This window comes from Onychostoma macrolepis, chromosome 11 (genome assembly GCF_012432095.1).
Source record: "Onychostoma macrolepis isolate SWU-2019 chromosome 11, ASM1243209v1, whole genome shotgun sequence".
NCBI classification, from domain to species: Eukaryota; Metazoa; Chordata; class Actinopteri; order Cypriniformes; family Cyprinidae; genus Onychostoma; species Onychostoma macrolepis.
In genome coordinates, this window is record NC_081165.1 from 18,425,970 (window position 1) to 18,451,819 (window position 25,850).

General features: G+C 36.4%; 3 protein-coding genes across 7 annotated transcripts; 1 reads left to right on the forward strand and 2 right to left on the reverse strand.

Annotated features, from left to right (window-relative positions):
* Positions 1-82: 82 nt before the first annotated feature.
* On the reverse strand, positions 83-8,420 carry zc3h11a (zinc finger CCCH-type containing 11A). Of its 5 annotated transcripts, none has more exons than XM_058791950.1 (17): positions 8,279-8,420; positions 6,840-6,906; positions 6,566-6,698; positions 6,100-6,219; positions 5,879-6,002; positions 5,610-5,798; positions 5,346-5,411; positions 5,186-5,266; positions 5,004-5,105; positions 4,853-4,921; positions 4,667-4,762; positions 4,049-4,579; positions 3,890-3,957; positions 3,414-3,804; positions 3,035-3,198; positions 2,780-2,919; positions 83-1,310 (listed from the first exon to the last, which is right to left on the reverse strand). In XM_058791950.1, the coding sequence occupies exons 3-17, from the start codon at positions 6,617-6,619 to the stop codon at positions 1,103-1,105; spliced, it is 2,403 nt and encodes an 800-aa protein (XP_058647933.1). In that variant the 5' UTR covers positions 6,620-6,698; positions 6,840-6,906; positions 8,279-8,420; the 3' UTR covers positions 83-1,102. The 5 variants fall into 5 exon arrangements, with proteins under 5 accessions (XP_058647933.1, XP_058647932.1, XP_058647934.1 ...); XM_058791949.1 differs by having other exon boundaries at positions 6,840-7,408; positions 8,279-8,375; XM_058791951.1 differs by having other exon boundaries at positions 8,289-8,372.
* On the reverse strand, positions 6,836-21,710 carry ovgp1 (oviductal glycoprotein 1). The gene is made up of 11 exons (XM_058790982.1): positions 21,611-21,710; positions 13,036-13,059; positions 12,665-12,869; positions 12,520-12,570; positions 12,137-12,302; positions 11,796-11,923; positions 11,578-11,689; positions 11,298-11,480; positions 11,069-11,185; positions 10,846-10,978; positions 6,836-6,936 (listed from the first exon to the last, which is right to left on the reverse strand). Exons 1-11 carry the CDS (start codon positions 21,708-21,710, stop codon positions 6,836-6,838), a joined length of 1,320 nt encoding a protein of 439 aa, XP_058646965.1.
* A 578-nt stretch (positions 21,711-22,288) lies between these two features.
* On the forward strand, positions 22,289-24,760 carry chia.3 (chitinase, acidic.3). Its single transcript, XM_058791537.1, has 12 exons — positions 22,289-22,313; positions 22,398-22,420; positions 22,535-22,541; positions 22,581-22,785; positions 22,929-22,985; positions 23,088-23,253; positions 23,346-23,470; positions 23,585-23,708; positions 23,803-23,985; positions 24,099-24,215; positions 24,299-24,431; positions 24,513-24,760. The coding sequence occupies exons 1-12, from the start codon at positions 22,289-22,291 to the stop codon at positions 24,758-24,760; spliced, it is 1,413 nt and encodes a 470-aa protein (XP_058647520.1).
* The last annotated feature ends 1,090 nt before the right edge of the window (positions 24,761-25,850 follow it).

The following is a 25,850-nucleotide window of genomic DNA, read 5'->3' on the forward strand; positions in this document are numbered from 1 at the left end:
AGTTATTAAATACTTGTGTTACCAAAATCATTTACATAATATAATGCTTGCTCGATAAACCCTGTTAAAAACTGAAACAATATTTCCTCATAAAGACATTTTATTTCCAAGAGCTGCAACTCAACTGAAGACAGACGCCGCAGTAAAGATAACATTTTCACATCCAAGTCCCTTAATGCATGATGTCACTCAATTAAGGTGAATAAAAACAAAGAGAAGACATGGATGGTCAAGACATTCCAAAGAAAACACTAAACATACAGGGTAAGCAAAGTTTAAGCAAAGCTGAAGTATTTTCCCTGAGAACACTGCTTCATATTTACGTGTTTCATTCAGAAGTCTGAGAAGGAACTTCACTGCTAAAATAATTTGAAATTAATTTCACAAAGTGAAAATGTATAGATGGCCTCCAAGGGAATTTCATGTAGCATAAAATGTGTGACAGAATTTTTGCAGAAATGAAGAAAGGCGAGCCATGACCTTCAGCTATCTGTCTGATCATTAAACAATAGGACCATAAAATGTTTTGCCTAAACTAAAACAAAGGTGAGCAAAATGACCTGTTAAAACAACATTGATAATGATGTCCAAAGAACATTTAAGGGATCATAAATACATGTGACTCAAAAAGAAGACCAAGAAAGGTGTGGCTTTGATGTGCCTCTCTAATAAAAAGCAATTTTTCAGCATACACAGTACACAACTGAAAACTTCCTGTCTTTGTAATACATGATGAGTGATAGTGCTATAACACAACTTCCAACACAATCATTATACCTGAGGCTGTCTTACAATGGCTTGTTAATACCTGCAACAGCTAAATAAGATTTCTTCCTCTTTTTTTGACAGCTTTAGGAAGTCAACTAAAAGAAAACAAGAGGACAAGACCTGTACACCGCAACTGGTGTTTCTCAAGCACTATTTGATGAAGAAATCATATTTACATCAACAAGAAAAAATCTAAAAGAAACATTAAAACAGATCTATTAGAGCTTGAAAATAAAAGTCTTAATTTAAAATGCTGTGGATTAAATGGTGTCACAGTCCTTTCAAATTCATAGTGGCAGTGTTTTTGTAAGAAAACGGATGACATCGTTCATGTCTAACTGTCAATCATTTCTGAGAGTTCTAAAAGGAGGTCGTCCTCTCCCTTGCCCGAATCCAATTCCAAGTCATCCTCAAGCCGATCATCAGTAAATTCATCTAACAGGTCTTCAAATTCATCCACTGATGAACTGGTAACAACAGGAGTACGACCAGTAGTGGTGCTGGACCGCCGAGCGCGCATGCTGGGTGTTTTGACCACAGGGCTACAAGTGGGGAAAAAAACAGAAAAATAAATAAAGTAATTGTGTATGTAAAATAAATATTACATATAGACATACATACATATATATATATATATACACACACACACACACACACATATAGAGATCATTGACAAGCTTGTCAGTGAACTACGGCTCTGTGTATTAAATGCCGCTCCATTTGAAAGCAGGTGATGGAGATTTACCGCTAATCACGGAACCAGCTTTACTGCCGAGATGCGCATGACAATCACATGCAATATATCGCACAGCCCTAATACTCATACTAACTTTACCTGTTAGTGATGACTTCATTATTTAATGCATGTTTAAATAAATCCGTTATGAAACAAGTTATGACAGCCACTCTGTAAATGATTATATTTCAACATATAGAAATTGTATAATTTAGAAGTTGATGTTTGCATTTAATTTTTAATTTGAGTGTTGATTTTTAAAGTTAAAAATAAATTGGCTACGTTCACACTGTCAGTTTTTGGGATTGACAACTGCATTTAATTACAGGTATGAATCTCGAAATATCCAGTTCACAGCAGTTTACAGTTGCGTTTGGAATACTGTCTGTATGAATGCGTAACGGGAGTCAAGCCCGTATTCCTCACCAGTAACCATAGCAACACTGACCAAAGTAAAATCAAAGATGGCGACGTCCATAATACTGAAAGTTTTATCACTTCTGACATGACAAGAGTCCAATCGAGCCGTGAGTTCTTCCGTCAAATCTTCATTAACCGACAGCAGCTTTTAAATTTGGGTGGAGAGCGGAGCATATTTGAGTAGTGCGCAGAACACACGGGAGCGGCTCCGGTGGAAAACTGACTGGATCTAAAACTTTCAGATGACACGCAGCTCATTTCTCCATCACTGCAAGTTACACATGAAAACACGTAACGCATGCAACACACGCGTTTGTGCGGCAGAGAGGCTCTCTCGCACTGTATGACGTGACAGACAACTAGTTGTCCAGTCCTGTTCCGTTCACACAGCACGATTTCCGAGAATGCGGTTGCGAGTCCTGAAAATTTACAGGTGCGAGTTCAGTTACAGAATGCAGTTGTCACACCTGTAAATAAACAAACTGTTTGTGAACGTAACCGTATTAAGGACTCAAATACAGGACTGACAACCGTATTCTGCTGCTGTGTGAACGTGGCCATAGTAATTGAATTTAAGTTTGGGCTCTGCTGTTATTTGTAACCTTATAGTGATGTAAAAGGGCTCACTATAGTTTAGAACAGAAGCTGAGGTAGATTTTTACCCCTAAGAAAATTAACCAAATTGGTTTCTTTTTTTTTTTCTCCTGCTGTACCGAAATCATACCGAACTGTGACGTCAAAACAGGGGTACGTACCGAATCGTCACGTTTATGTACCGTTACACCCCTACACACACAATTTATTTATTTTTAAAAAAAGCATTATGTCTGAAACACGAGAGAACAATTTCCATACCTTTGGGGGACTGCAACAATTTCTGGTGATGTAGTACTGGCGGGCTCAATGCAGTTCATAGGCACCATCTGAATATCCACGGTGTTGGAAGGCACCTGCTGAGTGTTGGACTGAACATCTGGAGGGGTTGGTGACTCCACCTAAAAGTGTTTAAATAAACAACAACAATCAAACTGTATTCTATATTTTTTTCAAATACAGTGACGCACCTTTGACCTTCACCTTTAACTAATAAATAAACTAACAAACACTTACCCTAAGGCGCTTGTTGCGAATAACCAGCGAGGAAGGTGTTTGACAGGCAGTGTTAAGAGGTTTCACTTCAGCAACAGCAGAGTGAACTTTTGCAGCTTTCCTCTTTTGGGTAGGCTGGGCTGCCGGCTTCATTACTGATGGCTTCACATTCACCTTGGGCTTCACTGAAATGTAGGCAAATGCAATGGATTGAGTAGGCCATTTGGAAAAGTTATTCATTTACATTTCTATACGTACAGACACACTTTTTTATTACATAAATATTAGTACTATTGTAAGCATTACTGTCATGTAGAAAGCATTACTGTGTAGAAACAGAAGTTAGATAAACAGTTAAAGAGATCTTAAATATGACCATCAATTAATGTTAAATTCATACCCTTGGTCTCTGTTTGAATAGTTCCCTCAGCTAGCTGGACAGGCATCACAGGAGAGGTCGAGGGCTTTGGCGTGTTTGATTGAGTCGGTGTGTTCGTCGATGGAGTCCTGTCTCCAGAGCGCTCGGGGGAGCTTTTCTGGGGCGCTTCTGGGGCAGCAGGGAGCGGAGAGCTCTTGTGTTTGAGGGCAATCCTCTGTCTCACGGTGGTTTGTGGTTGGGCAGAGGGTTCAGAGGCTGGCGGTGAGGCAACAGGTGCAGACAGTGCTGCGTCTTTCTGGTTGGTGGAGGTGACCTGCTCCTCCTGCAGCTTGCGGAGTCTCTTCTCTCGCATGATCTCCTCAAATGTTTTCACTTTAACGGTCTCACTGGTGGGTTTACCTTTTCCATTTGCCTGCGAGTGGAATGGAGAAAACAATTATTTGAGAAACAATAATATTTAGGTATGCCTGTTGTCTTGTGTTTAATTTGAATCTTACCTCTACTGCAGGTTCTGGTTTCTTGTCAGGTGCATCTGGTTTTGTCTGACCCACAGCGCATGCAGCTGCTGGAAAGAATTAACAGCTATGTGAAAACACTTCTTTGGGTATATGAGGCAACCATTTCAAACTAGGAAAACATGAATGTGTCTGACTTACGTGAACTTTTATTAATGCGTAGAATGCGCCTCTTTGGAGGTCCACTTGACTCTGCTTCAGTTGAGGTTGGGGTCTTATCGTCTGTGGTGTCTTGAAGCTGTGCCTGCATTCGGGCTGCTTTTTCCTTGCGTATCTCCTCCAGTGTTTTCACTCGTACCTTCCCAGCAGCTGCCACAGGAGCCTTGACCACAGCTCCGGCAGTGGAAGGTCCTTCATTCCTCTCCGGGCTTCTGGCTGTTGAGCTCACCTCCTGGGCTTTCTTTTCCTGCATTTTTTTCTTTTCGTGAAGGATTTCAGAGAAGGTCTTAACTTGAGGTGCGCCAGCAGGTTTGACACTTTTCTTGGATGGGCTCAGCTCCTTCGCCGGCACTTCTTTTACAACACTCACAACTTTACATGTGTTTCTGGCTGCCTTCTCTTGCCGAATCTCCTCGAGGGTTTTTATACGGATATCTCCAGATGATTTCGGCTCGTTGTCAGTGCTAGACGGGGTGGCAGTCAACCCAAGTCTTTCACGCACTGGTTTCTGAGCTATAAAGAGATCATGAAAAAAGTAGTTACGAAAAAGATACAAAAGAACCACACAACTACAGCTGCCACAATAAACAAATCTCTCACCTTTCTGTGGTAGCACGTCTGTGGTGGATTCAACAATTCCACCGAGACGTTCAGCAAGGCGTCGTTTTAAAGGTAGGTCTTCCTCCACAGGAGCATCTTAAATTAAACGACAACATCATCTGTCAGTTTTTGTAAAAAGGCACTGCAAATACATAAATGTGAAGCAAACTGTTTTCGTAAACTTACCTCTGGCCAAAATTCTTTTCCCAAGTCTGTCTGCAATTTTTATTTTTCCAATTTCATTAACAGATGAATCTGCAACAGATTTTAAAATGGTTTTAAAATTATTTAATGGTTCGATACTGTAAAAAAAAAAAAAACCTTATGGATCACTCACCAATGCTGGCATTGTTAACTTCCAGACGTGAGAGAGATCGAATGTTTTCCTTTTCAATAGCAGTTCCTTTGTTTTGGGCTGAGCCTTGCATGCTGGACTGCCCTGCAAACAAACGAAAAGCGAATATTAAAATGATCCATCAGGTGGCTTAACAACAAAACTTACCCAAAAATTTCATTTACCAGATTTCTTCAAATTTGCCATGAGTGCTTTCCTCAATCTGATCTCCTCCAGTGTCTGGACACCAAAGTTCAGCGAATCATCTGCATGACAAGATAATGATTAAATAAAGCTCCTAATAAATAAAAGAAAATATCAACAGAACATGGAAACGGTCTTTACTTTTGCTTGTGATCATTTTTCGGGGTGATCCTCCAAGAGATTCATCTCCTTCCTCTGAGAATTGATCTGCAAATATTGAAGTAAAAATTATTTCTAGATGAGGGATGCGAAACTATTCTTAAAGGTCCATGTGTAGCCCATAGCTCCAACCCTAATTAAACACACCTGAACCAGTTAATCAAGGACTAATTAAGGGTTGGAATAAACCACGAACGGGATTGGACAGCCTGTTCTAGTTAAAATGTCACAGAAATGTGAGCTTACCATCCTCATCGTCATCATCGACAGGGTTGATGACCACTGGTGGATGGGTAGGGCTGGGCACATTCTCTTGGGTCTCAGTTCTAATGACCCCTCTTAACTGCGGGTTAGTAGGGTTTGCAGTGGGCACAGGGACTTGGTTGACTTGGTCCTCGAGTGGGGTCTCTTCCTTCTCTTTTCGCACTACTTGTCCTATTTACAAAAAGGCAGATTTATATTAGAAATTTATAAAGACCGGTATAGTTCAAATCACTGTAAAGACATCAAAATACCTTTGTCTGGGGCAAAATAATTCCCATCGATGATTCGCGGCTTCTCATGATGGAAAGCACAGTGAGGTTTCTGGCAGCCAGCCGACTGGTTCTCCCAATAGCATGCGATTTCCTTGCGGTTTTTCTATAAAAGTAATAACAGGGTGGTTCGTTATTGAGGTCCCATTTGAGAAACAATCGAAGGATCTTAACAGAAAGAGGTTTTGGAATTGGACACAAACCTTTATTTCCATATGGCGAAACTTGCAGACGTTACGGAAGCACTTTTGCTCTTGCCACAGGGTGCAGACCGTCTCGCTTCCCATGGCAGCCTCACAGTGTCGAAAAGGGCAGCTGTCACCCTTAAAAGGCAAATCACAACACCAAAAATTAATTAAATTTTAGTTATGATCATCATCTTCTTTATGTATGTATGCATGTATGTACATAGAAAACGATCATATTACTTTCCATATAACATTTTATCATATTACTTTTCATATTAAATCTTTATTTAAAAATTTAATATTTAAAATGCATATCTAAAATTATATATAATCTAAAACATATACACACACACACATATATATATATATATATATATATATATATATATATATATATATATAGAGAGAGAGAGAGAGAGAGAGAGAGAGAGATAGATACACACACAATGTACAGCATATGATTATTCACACTTTATTTTACCTTAGTACAGGTGGAATAGTAGTAGAAGTAGCAGTCATCTCCTTGCATGGTCATTCTGGCACAAGTTTGTCGTCTTCTAGGTCAGGAGCTCTTCAGTGATGCTGGGATCTCGACAGGGTCCACGTGAATCTCCCTATTTAGAGTGTTACAAGCCTATTCATGCCCCTGTTGATCCTTTCACATTTTTCACTTTCACAATCTGTCCTGAATGATGCAATATGGTGGCCGATATTTAAATACTTGAGAGAAAATGCGTTGCAAGAACTTCGTTCACCTGCAGTGGCTGAGATGTTCCCTGGTGATCTCAAGCACTTGAAGGGTCGCTCCACACTGTATGGATCCTGAAGGAACACTTGACTGATGAGTAAAGACTGAACAGGGAGAGATGGGGCAACTTTTGCCTCACTTAGAAACTTGTTCCCATCAGACTGCTGTGTTAAAACTGGCAGGTGGTGGAAAATGTCCGTTTCATTTATTTTTTTTTTCCAATATTGTTGATAATTGAGTGGTGAGGGGGTTTGGGGGAGTTTTTTTTTTTTTTTTTTTTTAAATCCTCAAGCTAGATGTTGTCAAAAAAGGAAAGCCGAGGGCAAAAAAGGGACTGGATATCTTGGAGATGTTGGAAAAAAAAGAAGAAAAAAAAGAAGGGTTCTCTTCTACGTCTCCTGAAGGCAGGTGGAAAATTTAAATGGGGTAGACTGGAACTTTAAAAAAATGCTCAATAGAGGAAAACCAAAAATCAATGGTGAGATTAAAAAAAAAAAAGGCAGCAATCTTCAGGGAAGCTATTTCATTATCCAAATCCAATTATCCTCTGGAATGAAGGACAAGATCTTGCATAACCTACATTTCAAAAAAAGAGACAAAAACACTCCCCATGTGCTGAACAATTGGTTATCTGAATAAGGACAGGAACATAATATATTTTATTACATGGAAAACATTCTTAAGGGAGACTGAACATGTTTTTGGATTTATATCACATGAAATTGGACACAACAGTACGTGATAATACATACAAACAACTTCAGATTGTGAAGACAATTTTGTATTTGAACTCATTTTGGTTCTGGGTAACGTTTTTCGAGCATGATAAACCATATTTATCAAGTTTTAAAATTGGTATTATCTGAATAAATATTTCCCAGATTTTGCATCCGCAACTGTAAATTTAGGGTGCAGTTTACAAATTCTGCGTCTGTAAATGTAAAATATTTTAACATTTTTTCAGATGAAAAAAAAAATGTATAGTACATAATCTAAAGTTACACACTCATAAAGTTAAACCAAAACGAAAGCACAGCGAAAACAACTTTGATTGGAATTTTTGAAAAAAAATCTCTTGCTTCCATTGGGTTTTTCAAAAGTTCGATTACGATTAGATACATTTTTAATTAAATCCACTGTTCAAAAGATAGTTATCGTTATCCCCTTACGTTAGGCCTTTAGCGTCGTATTTGGTCTGACACATTTAACTATGAAGGTTGTCAGATGAGAAACACTGGGACAAACAACGTGTAAAGAACAAATAATTATTTTATATGTTTAAGCCTAAAAGCTGTGAAAATAACACCGTGTTCTAATGGCTTTCGAATAGCATGTTGCTAACTTCGGCTAGCATGTTGTTAACTTTAGCACGACTACTGCACTTAACTAAAATAAAAGAATGATTAAATAAAATTCAATCACTTCAAATAAAGCGTTCACAATTACCAGTTTATACCGATTGGAATTAAGTATGTTCGGTTTGGTGCGTGTAGACACTCTTGGTCGGCGCTCCCGGACTGGACTTATCTCCTCTTGGCTTCACAGGCGAACAAAATGGCGCACGGCTGTTCAGGCAGCATAGCGCTGGCATAGACGTCAATGTGACGAACAGACTCGTTAAAGGGATAGTTCACCCAAAAATGAAAATTCTGTCATCATTTACTCCCCCTCAAGTAGTTCCAAACCTGTATGAATGTCTTTGTTCTGCTGAACACAAAGGAAGATATTCTGAAGAATGTGGGAAACAGAGCAGTTCTGGGGCACCATTGACTTCCATAGCATATTTTTTTCCTACTATGGAAGTCAATGGTGCTCCAAAACAGCCTGGTTACAAACTTTCTTCAAAATACCTTCCTTTGTGCTCGGCAGAACAAAGAAATTCATACAGGTTTGGAACGACTTGAGGGTGAGTAAATGATGACAGAATTTTCATTTTTGGGTGAACTATCCCTTTAAAGGGATAGCTTTATTATGATTATCTTTTAAATGATTATCTGATTATCTTTTAAATTTTCCTTTCTAAAATAGTCTACCACTTATATACACCCAGAAAGTACAGTTTTGTTGACATTCACACATAGACTAGTCATTAGTCAGGTGGCAACACAGCATTTGACCACTGGATTTATAAAAATCATTTCAGGTTTAAGAAGTGTTTCAACATTGTCATCTGATCCTCTTTCAAAGGGGACCACCTTTTAAAGGGGTGGTCAATCAGCAATTGTGTAAAAGACAATATCTCCCTTTGCATTGAACTTTGAGCATCGTAACTTTGCAGATGTTGTTTATGCTCAAACAGCAACATTACACACTAACTAAAATTAAAAAAGTGAAATCATAATCAATGACCCCTTTAAGTACCCCTGAGATTTTAAAATAAATATTTTAATAATTAAGTATCACATTTGCATGTTCACAGTTCTCTGACATTGGTTAATGGTCATATGGCGTGCAGGTAAACATAAAATATTTCTTCTTTTTTAGTAAATGAATTATTTTTATTGTTATTTTAAAATGATTTATTTTCATTTGAAATTTTTATGATTTAATTACATTTTTGCCTTTCATTAAACTCACAAACCCCCTGCAATTCCTTTACGAACCCCAGTTTGGGAAACCTTGATGTAATATTATGTTTAATGCACTTCATGTTGTTAATTACAATGAAAGGAATATATTTTCTCACTCATTTTACATCATTATGGTATGAGATTATCCTGTTTAAATCAATGTGATAAACGAGTTAGGTCAAAAGTAATCTAAAGGTAATTTGAAAGTGAAAGTTTGGAATCAGCAACGGATTACAGTTTGTAAGATTGATTACAAGTAATCTACCCAGCTCTGCATATAGTATCATATAACTAAGTCATAAAAGTGGTCTTTCACTTGTGCGCTATATTCCAAGTCGTACAATAGCGATTTATTTATTTTATAGCGACTTATTTAAAAGAATAACTTTATTGTGTTAGGCAGAAGAAATGTAGCCTATATAGATTTGAAAGAAAATGAGAGTGAGTACAATTATTATTAGAGTTTAAAAATTAAAATAAAGAAATAAAAATAGTCTCTGAGTAGTCACTGTGGGATACAATATCCTAATGAAAAGAATACAACAATTTGCATGTGTAACTGATTCTCAGTCACACTATATAGCTGCACAATAGCCAGAAATATAAAATACACAATGTTGCTTTCTTACTTTTTAATGTATTGATTTTAACCACACAAACTATTAATAATTACAAAAATACAAAGAAAAATAAAATAATCTTCATATATTCCAGTATATGCATGCAAAAGTATATCTTGTTTCACATTACATGTGCAGAGGCAATTTCTCAAAACAGCTTCATTTTAGATAGTTTTAACTTCCAACAAAAGTTAGTTAGCTGCTTATTTACACTACATTAGTTGCTTGACTATTGACTAAAATGGCTCAAAGGCTCATTTTAAAGCAGAGTAAAGAAATGATTTCACATTAACAACCACAACTATTCACAAGTACTCCACATGCATCCATATGTTGGCTAGGTATCATGCATTTTAGATTTAACAAATTGTGCTCAGCTGTTTTACCATCTATGTTTTTATATTAAATCAATATGTTACCCCTAAAATAGGCTATGCCACTGAGTTAGAAAACTTGCACTCCCTAATGTAATAAAGATGATCATCTGGGATGGTCGTGCTGCCCCAAAATGATTTAAAACAGCAGGGGTGCACCAGGTGATATTTGTCATTCCTCCAGTACAGCTATAAAATGAGTTAAAGGAATCAATTCTTTGATAAAGTCCATCTGATCTGTTTGCACAGAACTGACTTTTCAATGCAGGAAGTGAGCTGAGAATGTTCACACATGTTGGCAGTGGAGAAAAGCCCTTTCCAACAGTTGCAAAGGAGTTTGTAGTCATGGAACCATTCAATTCATCTTCTGCTCCTGTAGCAAAGAAATAATTATATATCAGAAGATAAATAACCATTCTAAAAATCAAAACAATTAATGCAAATCTTACCAAGGATTAACCATTTCTTCAGGTGGTTGACTAAAGGGTAATTGCCTTGTCCACAGAAATATCCAGAAAAATCATCCAGGTCTAGAGCCCATACAAATGCACCCCCAAAGCCATGTTCCTGTAAGTATTTTATCTTAACAATAAAAAGCAGAGCTGTTATTTTTCATGTAACATAATCTATCAATTTAAACATAAAAAGAGTAGCCTATGTAACAGAACATACCTTAATTTCAAAGCTCCTCAGATTGTCAAAGCCCACCCAGTCACTGCCTTTAATAGAAAAAGGAACTTTCTGGTCTTCTATCCACTGTACTACCCCACCGTTTAGGAAAAGACATATCTTGAAAAAAGAAATATTTCTTAACTTAATATAGACAAGCATTTGCAATTAATATTAAAAAATATTGAACAAAGGTTTCTGTCTAGAAAATATATTTTCCTATGAGATTCACTTCAAAGTAAGACCACAAGCCCATTTCTTGTGTATAAGGTCCAGGAGAAGCCAAGTTATTGGCCGGGGCTCCAACTCCACTCTGAGAGGAGGTGAGGATGAAGGAACGTCCATACGTGGCAAAGCCCATCAACAACTTCTCAGCAGGAGCTCCCTGGAATCTCCAGTATTTTAGTGCAGAATCCTGTATAAAAGATGAAAACACGCGAACTATCCAGCAGCAAATTAAAGTTATTCACTGTCTTGAAGCCTGTGCTCATAATAAAAGTCAATCTGCTTACAATGTTTGAGTTGATATCCTCCTCATCACTGTACAAAGGACTGTGATGTCTTGCAATGCCATCTTTAAATGTATGAAAATCAAATGTCTTGACACTAATAAGGTCCAAGTACCTAAAAAATGTTTTCACATTTTTAATCTTTTTTTGTTTTTTTTTTGTGTGCAATTTTTGTAATTGTCATAAGATAGCACTGCAGCTGAATGGCATGTTGCTCTTACTTTGAGATCTCTGGAATATTGTAGCTCCTTTCAATAACTTCTTTCTGTGCTGAAACAGTTGCTGCTATAATCAGCCTTCTTGCATCTTTGTTTGACTGGCCTTCAGCTAGAAATGCCTCCAGAAGTTCCTTAAGTTTCACAAAAAATCATTTAGTTCTTTAGGTAATTGTTTTTAGTCGTTTTAAGCATAAACCTCAATACGATTTTTGCTTAAACCAAGAAGAAGAAAAAAACATTTGAAGAAATTATATATATAAACTTAACAACCCTAAACTTTTTAATCGTAATGTAATTCAGTGGAAAACACTTGGGGCCTTATATATGAAAATTTTAATTTTAACCTTGCACAGTAGAGTGAATTTCAGTTTTTCTTCTGGATGCGTCTCTGAAGTGCCTTTGTATTCCCAGTCCAAATCCAGCCCATCAAAGTTATACTTCCTCAGAAATTCTATAGAAGACTTGATGAATGTCTGACGGTTTGTCCAGTTGGACAGCATAATGGAGAATCTGGTGTGAACAAATAAATTCATGACTTCTTACTTCACTCTAACTTGTAATGTGGCTTACAAATTTTTCTGATTAATTGCAAATTTGCTAAATCTCTCTCAATAAACCATGTTTTTGTAAAAACAAACAAAGAAAAAAAAACTATATAAAATATATAAAAATGGCACGTTACCAGTAGAGATCAACATTTATTCAGAAACAGAAAAAGAATGCTTACTGGTTTGAGTCCTGGTCTCTGACGGACAACAAGGTTATTAGGTGAGGATTTCTAAAAGAAACAAAAGAAACAAAGTCTTTGTCACACAGTTGACAAATCAAATATATTCTAGAAACATGTATCTCTGAGCTACAAGCATAATTACCGGTTCTTAAGTGCATTGAAGGTCGAGTAAAGGGCCACATCATTCCACTCGCTGCCTGCTATATTATTGGCATAGTTTACAATGGCAAATGCATAGATCAAATGAGTGCACAAGTTTGGGTCCACATTCTCAGGAAGGTACTTAGCAGTTCCTGCTCTGTACTGAGACCAGTTTGTGAAGTAACACACCAGTCTTGAACAGGTTACTGAGGAAAAAGAAAATAAAGACGCATACTAACATATCAGCGGGAAGTTGTTTGTGATGTAATTTAAATGAATAATTCTCAATCTCTCAATACTTAAAAAACAAACAAACAAACAAAAAAACATTAGACTTTTAACTTTCATGCAGTGGATTGAAAATCACCTTACCGAACTGAAAGAGCAAATTCAGGCCTGACAAAAATGGAAAAAGATCATTAATAGATGCTTTTACGTGAGATTAATATATTAACCTTCCTGTTGTGTTCAAAAACTGGGTAAAACTTCTGTTTTGGGGTCAAACTGACATACACTGGTTTCCATGCAATTTTCCAAAAATCAGCACTATGAAAAAAGACATCTATTGTAGCTTGTTTTTATGTTTTTGTTCAGAAATCTGCATAGACACAACATAATGTTTTTGATTTTTGTGTCTTGACCACTTATAGTGACTATTTGCACACCGAGGTGCAAATAACTACATGTATAAATAATATCTAACATTATTTCTATTTATCTCTTGCTATTTGTACTTCCTCTGCCTTTTTGTTATGTCTGGTTCTCAAAACCTAGTGAGAGTAAAATGGGTTTCTCACACTTTTTTTCAGTGCTGCAACAGTTCAGTCATTTAGATCCAAAAAATCTAACAAGCAAAAATTACCAGTACAAGTTAAAAGTTTCAAGTTGTTCGACAAGTTACAATAAAGGTTTTCTCTTTGTTGGTTTTGGGCAAATTTATGGAAAACAGTTGGGGTTAATGGGGGGTCAACATGACCCCAACCCAAAGGAACAATTTTTGTACAGCCTGAAACACAGTTATGTCACAAATTTGCATGGACATTCATGACCCTAAATTAGAAATATTCACAAAATTTCAAGAAGAAATAAATAGTTTAACCAGTATTTCAAGTACTTAGAAAATTGAATGTGGTTCAAATTGACCCCAACACAACAGTGGGGTTAAAGAAACATTTGAATAAAAATAGACAACATACCCGTTAAATGTGTTATTCCCCTGTTCATTTTGTTGCTGCTACATGTCCCTTTAGTTTTGTGTGGGGAACTCCGCATAAAGTGAAATTAGGGGTGGGGAGAGAGACAGGGAGGGCTGCACATGTATAACATGACACTGAATGTCAGCTCAGATTTTTCTTGCCTACAAAAATCTGAATTTCAGTCAGATTTGGTAAATCCAGATTTACCTGACTATAGCAACAGACCAATCAAGATTTATTGATTTTGCAAATTATTGTTTTGAATGAAGATTTTTTTCTCACACAATGAAGATTTAGCGTATCTCTCATGGAGGAATCAATGGTGTGGATGTCCATTCCCTTGAGGATGTTCACAGTAGAATGAAATAAAATGCTATTCAAAACAATTGAGAATACAATGGCAATTTCATTTTGAGACTGTGAGGAAAAATGCTCATGCACTTAAATCTTTTTTTTTTTTTTTTTTTTTTTTTTTAATAAAAGTGTGCTATTAAATGTTAAGCTCTTCACATTTAAACACAAACATCATATCTACACATTTTATGTTGATGGAAAGCCATGTTGTCTTATCTTAAAAAAAAAAAGAAACAAACAAACAAAAACAGATCTGACATGACCTATTTTCAGTTTCACCTCAAGCTCTCTACCATTATTATTTTGACTGAAACTAGAAACTCTAGTAGTGTAACTAAAGTGCAGTATCGTTGCTGAAGTCACAAAGTTTGTCATCACAAACATGGTATGTTTCAGTGACTTCAGGCATGTGTAAATTTAGCATCTGGACATACAAAGATTAATCACATTATCTTCAACAGCCTTAGGATGAACCCTAAGACACTGCTTCTGTATGATCATACAGGGATAGGGTACAACGGGGCTAAAGGCCCACCTTAAGAAAATAATTTACTATTCACTGCGCGTAAAACGTATAATTGCACAAAAAATATATACGTTGTATTGAACATTAATGGAGCAACAGATTTTGTGTGAAAATAAATCATTCAAGTTGTTTATTTTGTTTAAAAATCTTATAAATGTATGAGGTGGCAACAGGGGCCTTTTACCCCACACATAGGGTAAAAGGCACACGGTATTGATACAAATACTTCAGCTAAAATAATGTTTTGTTTAATAATGTCTAAGTTAATATTTGTTCAAAACAATCACTTTAGCAAAGTTTGTTCTGTTTTCTGCTTAATTTGAAAAAATAAAATAAAATAATAATAATAATTTTGTTCAATAAATACACTGTCATTAAAATACAGGTGCATCTCAATAAATTAGAATGTTGTGGAAAAGTTCATTTATTTCAGTAATTCAAGTCAAATTGTGAAACTCGTGTATTAAATAAATTCAGTGCACACAGACTGAAGTAGTTTAAGTCTTTAGTTCTTTTAATTGTGATGATTTTGGCTCACATTTAACAAAAATCCACCAATTCACTATCTCAACAAATTAGAATATGGTGACATGCCAATCAGCTAATCAACTCAAAACACCTGCAAAGGTTTCCTGAGCCTTCAAAATGGTCTCTCAGTTTGGTTCACTAGGCTACACAATCATGGGGAAGACTGCTGATCTGACAGTTGTTCAGAAGACAATCATTGACACCCTTCACAAGGAGGTTAAGCCACAAACATTCATTGCCAAAGAAGCTGGCTGTTCACAGAGTGCTGTATCCAAGCATGTTAACAGAGAGTTGAGTGGAAGGAAAAAGTGTGGAAGAAAAAGATGCACAACCAACCGAGAGAACTGCAGCCTTATGAGGACTGTCAAGCAAAATCCATTCAAGAATTTGGGTGAACTTCACAAGGAATGGACTGAGGCTGGAGTCAAGGCATCAAGAGCCGCCACACACAGACGTGTCAAGGAATTTGGCTACAGTTGTCGTATTCCTCTTGTTAAGCCACTCCTGAACCACAGACAACGTCAGAGGCGTCTTACCTGGGCTAAGGAGAAGAAGAACTGGACTGCTGCCGAGTGATCCAAAGTCCTCTTTTCAGATGAGAGCAAGTTTTGTATTTCATTTGGAAACCAAGGTCCTAGAGTCTGGAGGAAGGCTGGAGAAGCTCATAGCCCAAGTTGCTTGAAGTCTAGTGTTAAGTTTCCACAGTCTGTGATGATTTGGGGTGCAATGTCATCTGCTGGTGTTGGTCCATTGTGTTTTTTGAAAACCAAAGTCACTGCACCCGTTTACCAAGAAATTTTGGAGCACTTCATGCTTCCTTCTGCTAACCAGCTTTTTAAAGATGCTGATTTCATTTCCCAGCAGGATTTGGCACCTGCCCACACTGCCAAAAGCACCAAAAGTTGGTTAAATGACCATGGTGTTGGTGTGCTTGACTGGCCAGCAAACTCACCAGACCTGAACCCCATAGAGAATATATGTCAAGAGGAAAATGAGAAACAAGAGACCAAAAAATGCAGATGAGCTGAAGGCCACTGTCAAAGAAACCTGGGCTTCCATACCACCTCAGCAGTGTCACAAACTGATCACCTCCATGCCATGCCGAATTGAGGCAGTAATTATAAAGCAAAAGGAGCCTTTACCAAGTATTGAGTACATATACAGTAAATGAGCATACTTTCCAGAAGGACAACTATTCACTAAAAATGTTTTTTTTTTTTTTTTTAAATTGGTCTTATGAAGTATTCTAATTTGTTGAGATAGTGAATTGGTGGGTTTTTGTTAAATGTGAGCCAAAATCATCACAATTAAAATAACCAAAGACTTAAACTACTTCAGTCTGTGTGCATTGAATTTATTTAATACACGAATTTCACAATTTGAGTTGAATTACTGAAATAAATGAACTTTTCCACGACATTCTAATTTATTGAGATGCACCTGTATGTTAATAAAAAATATATTTTAAAATACAGAAACAAAATCATTTTAATAAGTAAAGATTCTGAAAGTATTGAAGGAGATCCAGTAATAATTGAAAATATATTTACAGTAGTAACAACAAAATATACAGTATTTTATTATATGTGATATGATTGATATCATGTTTTTAAATATTATGGTTTAATTCTAAACATGGTGATTATCTCTAATATGGACACCTATAATATAAAATAATATTTATAACAACATAATATATGATATTTACCATCTGAATCTAACCATGTCATGTCAACAAATGGAGAAGTCATGCGATCATGTTAATTACTGTGCGCCTTTAGCCCCAACAGCAGGGGCGGTTTTTACCCCAAATACCATACTTTTACACATTCTTTCGTTATTTAAAAACTGTTATTATATGCATTAATTTGAGCGATTCTCATTTGCTGTTTAAATCTACAACATTTTAAATAACATAAAATATTAGATCAAGTAAGCACAGAATCAACTTTGCACTGCTGCGCGCGATCGCGTCAAAGATCAGCCAAATAAACACCTGCATGTTGAAACGCGAATGTTTTGCAAAGTGCTAAACCATATATATCAGTAACTTCAAGCTAATATATATGATAATATGTTCCCAGTGTTACACAAGAAAATAACATTCGGTCATTGTTCAAGGTGTGCTTAATCCAGACAGAGACAAGGACGAAGGTCATGCAGGTGTCAGTCCAGTGATAAAAATAACAACAACACAGCAATTGTAACGTGTCTACCTGTCCATGTCCCAGTTTTCCTTATTTGGTTAGGTTCCGTTTCTTGTTAATTAATTACCTTTCATTGTCCACACCTGTTTTGCTCTTTTGTTCCTGTTTCTTTATAAGCCTTGAGTTCTCCATTTATGTTTGTCAGTTCTACTCGTTTAATAAATGGAAAAGTGAGTTGAAGCCGTTTACGCTCTCATCATTCATTTAAATTTATCTACGCCACAACCACAGAACCGTAACAGCAATTAGTAAGAACATCACCTGAGCTTGCACTCCAACACATCATCTTTGACCTGTCTAAACATTGCAAAAGTATCAATAACTAATAAGTGTAGATCATATGTTTTAATTGTTTGATATTGATCTAGTTTAGTCTTAATGTTTGTCACGGTGCACACAGCAGGGAGGAACACAGAGATGTAGAATAAACTTAAATAAACAGTTTTTAATGAGATCCAACAGGACAAGGCAGGGCTGAGACATACAGGAACACAAGGAACGTAACGAGTAGACCAAAAGAAAAGGAACTAATGAGGGGGGGTCTCTTCTCAACCACCACCAGTGTGCAGCATCCACTTGGATGATGCGACAGCAGCCACAGGACAACGGCCCAGTGCGCTCACCACACACCAGCTACAGGTGGAGAGGAGAGAGAGTCATAGAGCCAATCAAGTGGATGGGGATTATTAGGAGGCCATGATAAACAGGGGCCAGTGGAAGCAATTTGGCCAGGACACCGGGGTTACACCCCTACTCTTTACGATAAGTGTCGTTAGGCAGGAACTAAATACACAGGATAATTAAACACACAGCTGAACGGGATCATACTCAAACTAAACAAGGACAGGAAAAAGACCATATAAGGACACAAGAGGGCGGGAAACACACAGGACTGACAATGTCTTAATTTAATCATATTCCCCTTTATATTTTAATTTGTGCACTACCAGTCAAAAGTGTGGAATAATACGATTTTTAAATGTTGTTGAAAGAAGTATATTATGCTCATGTATAATTTCCAGTAACCATTACACATGGTCCTTCAGAAATCATACGAATATACTAATTTGCCTTCAACATGAGAAATAAAAAGAAATGTTTCTTGAGCAGCAAATCAGTATATATATGATTTCTGAAGGATCAGGTTTTGCTGCTTATAATTTTTGTGGAAACCTTGATATACCATTCAAAAGTTTGGGGTAAGTATAAAAAGTTTATTAAAGAAAGAAAGAAAGAAAGAAAAGACAAATAAATTAATATTCTTATTCAGCAAGGATGCATTAAATAGATTAAAAGTTACAGTAAAGACATGTATAATGTTACAAAAGATACTTCAAATCCTTTAAAATCCTTTAAAAAATCCACGAAGTTGTTAGGCAGCAAAAACCTTTCCACATTGATCATAAGAACAATTATTAGTAATTGAGTACCAATAATAATTGAGTGCCAAATCAGCTTATTAGAGTAATTTCTGAAGGATCATATCACGCTGAAGACAGGAGTACTGGCTGATGGAAATTCAGCTTTGCCATGAGGAATAAATAATAATTTGAAATATTTAACAATAAAAAACAGTTCTTTCAGATAGTATAAATATTTCACAATATTACTGTTTTACTGTATTTGTAATCAAATAAATGAAGCCTTGGTGAGCATGAAAGACTTTCAAAAACATAAAATCCTAGGTACTCCAAGCATTTGACCAGTACAGAATTCTGAAGCTTCATTCATGGTAACATTTTAATAAAGCATGTGCTGCCTTTTCAAACCATGATTATTGGGCACATAGTCACATGTTTAGCAGATTAACAACAGTTCCTTACCTGAAAATTGCTCTTTGCTTTTTTTTATCAGGTTTTTTTTTTGTTGTTGTTGTCATTTTGACCAAAATGGCCAATTGTGTGGCCAATTGAGAATTGCATGCAGATAAATGTTAGGATGATGATTTTTCACCATCACATTTCATCAGAAATAAAAGACTTTCTTTGTGCATTTAGAGCAACCAAACAAAGGCGAGCTGTAAGTCTACTGAAACCAGATGTGACTACTTGAACCAGATGTGTTGCAGCTGACAGTTCATATACCTCATATATAAAGTAAAGGCCTATCAGTGGGAAGTTCATGCATTAAATGAAGAATTCTATCCCATAAAACAAGTCAGATGACAAAACGTGTTGGGTGACAGCAAACTGCAATTATACATTTATGTTAGCGCTTTGTGAGGGTCAGAATTCTGACCCAGGTTATTATCATCACACAGAATTAGGTTGGTGGGCTTTCCAAAACAATCTGTTTCCAGAACTAGTAGTTTATGTGATGGAAGTGATTTCTCTAGGTGCGGTTGAGGTACTGATGGTGAAAGTGATGGTAGCAGGAGGATATGCAGTTTTTAATCATCAAAGGATCATCCTTATCCATATCATGTGTGCCACCAAACCTTTTATTAGCCATCCTTTGCAACATGGAACCATTAAATTAGGCTCATTAAATCTTTCCTAAGTCCCAAGTTATTTGTCATCACACTGATAAAGTCACATTGACAATTGCCTGGAGACACTTAATGTGTTTTGTTATTGCACAGTAAGCATTATGTTGATGCGGTTGGTATGTCTTTTAAAAATGCATTCTTCATACTGTAGCCTATTTAAATGCCTAATTTGTTGGTTTTAAAAAATGCTTTCAGATAAAGCACAAATGTTTTGTTTTCTCATGATTTTACTCACAAATTAACATTTCTATCATTATTTACTCACCATCATGTCTTATTTTGAATAATCATGCAGGTGTTTTTTTACATAATTGAGAATGCATTATTCAGTCCGTGAACCGGGTGTAACGGTAAACAACTGAAAAGAATTAAAAGAACTGGCTTACAAGAACAGTTTATTCACTGACGATTCATTCAACTCAAGTTCATCTCAAGTGCGGCTCTGCTCCTGTGTGCAGATGATTGTGCTTCGAGGCACCGGTGTAGCACATGCATAAGGGAGAGGACAACCTAGTACAAAAGTACAATTAAACAAACAAACAAAAAAAAAAACATTTTAATTGGTTTGACAACTGATAATTCCCTTGATGGTTGCTGTTTTGAATGAGCCATTTTTTTGGGGGAAATGATGTAATACGCAAGAGTGACCCTAGTAAAAAAGTAATATATTTAAAATACATTTATTTCATACTAAGCATAGTTAAAATCTATTAACATATTTACTGACAGATAACTCGCGACTTACTGATATAAAAATTATAATTAAACTTTATTTGGCGTACTACTTGTGCACAATGTACATTTCTTAATATTAAGCCTAAAATGTGATTTAATGTCACTTTTGATGAGAATTGTATGATCTCTGAATAATATTGGTCTTTAAAAGCAAAATATTTAAAGTGTACCTGAAGTGTACTTGCAATAGTTCCACTTTAGCACACTCAAATATACTAAGCATGTCTTTAATTGTACTTCAGCACTACTTCTGCACAATCTGATCCAGTTTATCAGACTTTAAGTTGACCAGTTTAGTATACTAAAAGTACAAAGACATTTTATTAAGTAGCCTACATAAATATGAAAATGTATTTGTAGTATACTTAGCATTTCAAATACATTTAAGTATATTTATTTTTCACTAGGGGAATCATGCATGTCTATGCCATTTCTCTTCAACAGCATATAAAAATATACTTTGGCAGAGTACCAGTTCGTTAGCTTTGTCTCAAAAATATAAAAAATTATTAGCTTATAGGTTAATCAAAGTGTATTTGGATAAATAAATGTTTTGGAAAATTGATTTGAAATTGATTTTTGAATATTTATTTATTTATTTGCACTCTCTCAAAGATAACATTTTGTCATTTGTTATCTGTGTAGCTTTGAAAGTGAAATCCCAAGGATATAGAACTTGTATGTATCATGTGTATTTATTAATCTGAATGATAACCATGGCTATTACCATCTAATATTTTAAAGGCCTCATAAACACTTTAGTTAGACACCCAAATTCAAACTATATAATATTTTTGCGAAGACCTCGGCACATATATATCTTGGCACAATATTAAATATTATTCTTATATGTGTTATAATTAAGTGAATGACATTGAGAACAGTGGCTCAGTGGGTAGCACTGTCGCCTCACAGCAAGAAGGTCTCTGGTTTGAGTGGATCTTGCATGTTCTCCCTGTGTCTGCGTAGGATTCCTCTGGGTGCTCCAGTTTCCCCCCACAATCCAAAGACATGCAGCATAGGTGAATTAGACACTATAAATTGCCCATAGGTGTGAGTGTGTGTGCCATTGTGTGAACCCTGTGATGGTCTGGCCTGAAACGCAACCCTGCAGAGGACAAGCAGTATGAAAAATGGATGGATGAATGATATTGTAAATTCTACAAATCTAATCATATTAAAACCATATTAAAATAACAGACATGTTGGCATTCATCCACATTTTACTACATCAGGCTCAATTTTTCATCTTATCTATGAATTAAGCTTTTACACAAATTGCGCAGAACAGTACAAAGGTATTTTATGTCCACATGTTATTGTCATTGCAGTCCATAGTTTACTGAAGATATCATATCTTAGACCATCCTAATAAATCCTCCCATATGAGGATGGCATAGATAACGCCCCAACTCCTATAAAAACCCAGGTCTTTTGATGTTCATCCTCTCATTTTTCTTGAGGAACCCCAGGTAAATAACCATCAGCGAATTTCTATATTGAGAATTCAGCTTAAAATATTTATCTCTGCTTTCAGTTCATTGTAATTAAGGAAACTATACTTTATTCCTAACAGAAAATTGGCAAAAAAATGGGGAGACTTACACTTATAGCAGGTAAGAAATAATACATTTCAATCTAAAATACGCTCGTGAATTATTTTATATTTGTCATTTACATGATATCATTGCAAATTCTAGGATTGGGCTTGGTGCTCTGCCATGTTGGTGAGTCACTGAATATTTATCAGATCACATTATTATATCAAACCTCTCTTTTAAATGAAATTTCTATATATGATTGCAATTTTGAGATGAGTTTAAGCGGTGCATTTTAGTTTGAAAGTGTGTTGTCTAAGAGCTTCTTTGTGTATCCATATCCAGCCTTCTCCATGGAAATGGCCTGCTACTTCACCAACTGGTCCCAGTACAGACCTGGAATTGGAAAGTATACTCCTGCAAATGTTGACGCTTTCCTTTGTACACACCTAATCTATGCTTTTTCAATCATTAACCAAAAAAACGAGCTTGTCACCTATGAGTGGAATGACGATGTTCTCTACAAGGCATTCCGTGACCTCAAGAACACGTATGTATTAGTTAAAATATTATGTAAAAAAATGCATTTAAATACCAAAAAAGTAACACTGCAGTTAGACATGGTAACATGAAATCAATATACATTGTCATATATTATGAAAACATCCTAAAATATCTATATTTACCTCACAGAAATCCCACTCTTAAGACCCTTCTGGCTGTTGGTGGATGGAATTTTGGTTCAGCACAGTACGTTTTTTTTTTATTTTTTCTTCATTATCACATTAGCTTGAGGGTCAGTTGAAATGCAGAAACATCTAGATATCAAGATTTTTCCAAAATTCATCTTAGGTTCTCCATCATGGTGTCCTCTGCTGCGAACCGTCAAACATTCATCCAGTCCACCATCAAATTCTTGAGAACGCATGGATTTGATGGTCTGGACCTGGACTGGGAATACCCTGGAGCAAGAGGAAGTCCACCTGAAGACAAACAAAGATTCACACTGCTGTGCAAGGTGGGTGTGATTGTAATGCAATGTCTTTTAGGCAGATATTGTGGAGAACTTTTGCCCTTTTCATTTTTATTTAACTATGTTTCTCTGTGCAGGAACTTGTTGCGGCCTATGCAGCTGAGGCCAAAGCTACTGGCAGACCTCAACTGATGCTGACTGCTGCTGTATCAGCTGGCAAAGGGACAATTGATGAAGGATACGAGATTGCAGAGATTGCCAAGTAATCCATTCATCCATTTTCCAAACCTCTTGGCCTATGTAGGGTCATAGGATAGTGAATCAGCATAGATGTTTTAGACCCCTCTTGATTTGTGTAACCTTTTTTTTTTCTCAGATACCTGGACTTCATCAATGTGATGACTTATGACTTCCATGGAACTTGGGAAAGATTCACAGGACACAACAGCCCCCTGTACCAAGGCTCAAAGGATAAGGGAGACCTGATCTACTTTAATACCGTGAGAATTGATATACTGTAACATAATTTATCATGAGGTTTTCAAACCTCCCGAAGGAATCCTTTTTAAAATGAGAGCTCTCCTCCTCATTCAGGACTACGCCATGCGCTATTGGAGGGACAACGGCACCCCTGTGGAGAAACTCAGAATGGGTTTTGCAACATATGGTCGCACTTTCCGTCTGACATCTGCAGATACTAGTGTTGGAGCCCCAGCTAGTGGACCTGCTTCAGCTGGAACCTACACTCGCGAGGCTGGATTCTGGTCTTACTATGAGGTGGGAGCTTTGGTGTCATTTTGTCCAAAATAATGGACTATATTCTTTAAAAGTATCTTTTGAACATTTCCAATATCCTAAAACTGTCAAACAATATTTCAATATCTGCATAGATTTGTGGATTCCTAGAGGGAACAACACTCCAGTGGATTGAGGATCAGAAGGTGCCCTATGCCGCAAAGAATGGCGAATGGGTTGGATTTGACACCAAGGAGAGCTTCGAAACTAAGGTACTTTTGAGACTTTACTGGAGTTGGGTTTCATTGTCAACACTTGTCAGAAACTGACTAGCAACTCTTCTTTCAATTTATAGGTCCGTTATCTGAAAGACAAGAAGTTTGGTGGAGCCTTCGTCTGGGCGCTTGATCTGGATGACTTTGCTGGACAGTTCTGTAATCAGGGGAACCATCCTCTCATGGGCCATCTGCGCAATCTTCTGGATATCGGTACAAATTTCACAAGCTGTCCTTGGTTGTATTTGAATAAAAACCAAATAAAACTAATTGTTATTAAAATGCTTTTTCCAGAAGTACCTCCGAGGCCTTCAACCACCACCCCCAAGCCTGGCCAAACCACAACGCCCACCACAACTACCACCACCACCACAACTCATGCTCCAGGACCAGGATTCTGTAATGGAAAGCCAGATGGACTCTATCCTCATCCCGAAGACCCCAACAAATATTATAACTGTGCAGGAGGCAATACCTTCTTGGAGAATTGTGCCATAGGCACCGTGTTTGATAACACCTGTAAGTGCTGTGTTTGGCCCTAAGGGATCACCTTCTAAAAACATATGCAAATAGTGAAAGCGCACGAATGACACCAAACATCAATTGTTTCATGTTCATAAACTGACAATATTATGTTTAATTGTAACACAGTTATGTCTTCATTTCATCTGGGTGCAGTTTGTTACTGTAGGCCCCTCATTTTAAATGACTCATTGGTTCTTGGTCATTTTTTTGAAAAATGAATAAACTGACTTGTCATCTAGGGAGACTTCAGTGTTTTTTTTTTTTTTGTGTCTGATGCAAGTACAATGCTTCACAATCATAACTTAAAATCTCATTCAAAAAACAGCAAAACAGCAAATAAAAAAATAGGCAACATACATTATTTAGAAATGCAAATTTAAAAACAAATTTAGAAGTACAATACATATGCAGCATGTGCAAAAAAATGAAATGAAAGGTCCTCCTCTGGATGCATAATGGAAAAAAAACAGCATCATTCAATTTGTGTGAAGTGCAGTTTTCTCATCAATGAATGGCTTTACAGTTTGATGTTTTATTCTTACCAAATGTAATCTAACATACATATATTAATGGTCTGTCTGTTTTATTCTATAGAATACTATCCATCCATCCATTTTCCAAACTGCTATATTATATTATATTATATTATATTATATTATATTATATTATATTATATTATATTATATTATATTATATTATATTATATTATATTATATTATATTATATTATATTCTTTTATATTATGACATTTTAAAAGTGAAACATTAACATAAATTAAACATAAAATTAACATATAAATGACTACATATACACTGATCAGGCATAACATTATGACCACCTTCCTAATATTGTGTTGGTCCCACTTTTGCTGCCAAAACAGCCCTGACCCATCTAAGCATGGACTTCATAGTCCCTTGAAGGTGTGCTGTGGTATCTGGCTCCAATATTTTAGCAGCAGATCCTTTAGGACAGGTCCTGTAAGTTGTGAGGTGGGGCCTCTATGGATTGGACTTGTTTGTTCAGTACATCCCACAAATGCTTGATTGGATTGAGATCTGGGGAATTTGGAGCACTCATTGTTGTGCTCCTCAAACCATTCCTGAACCA

Excerpts from the sequence above, each read along its gene's own strand:
- zc3h11a (XM_058791950.1), bottom strand. The coding sequence starts at position 6,619 with ATGACCATGCAAGGAGATGACTGCTACTTCTACTACTATTCCACCTGT. Across the intron at positions 5,412-5,609 it reads CGATGATGACGATGAGGATG|ATCAATTCTCAGAGGAAGGA; the intron begins GTAAGCTCACAT and ends CAATATTTGCAG. Across the intron at positions 3,199-3,413 it reads TATTCAAACAGAGACCAAGG|TGAAGCCCAAGGTGAATGTG; the intron begins GTATGAATTTAA and ends CCTACATTTCAG.
- ovgp1 (XM_058790982.1), bottom strand. The coding sequence starts at position 21,710 with ATGTCTTTGGATTGTGGGGGGAAACTGGAGCACCCAGAGGAATCCTAC. Across the intron at positions 11,924-12,136 it reads AATTCACTCTACTGTGCAAG|GAACTTCTGGAGGCATTTCT; the intron begins GTTAAAATTAAA and ends GTGAAACTTAAG. Across the intron at positions 10,979-11,068 it reads TGAGGAGCTTTGAAATTAAG|ATAAAATACTTACAGGAACA; the intron begins GTATGTTCTGTT and ends TTTATTGTTAAG.
- chia.3 (XM_058791537.1), top strand. The coding sequence starts at position 22,289 with ATGGGGAGACTTACACTTATAGCAG. Across the intron at positions 22,314-22,397 it reads GAGACTTACACTTATAGCAG|GATTGGGCTTGGTGCTCTGC; the intron begins GTAAGAAATAAT and ends TGCAAATTCTAG. Across the intron at positions 22,986-23,087 it reads TGGAATTTTGGTTCAGCACA|GTTCTCCATCATGGTGTCCT; the intron begins GTACGTTTTTTT and ends AATTCATCTTAG.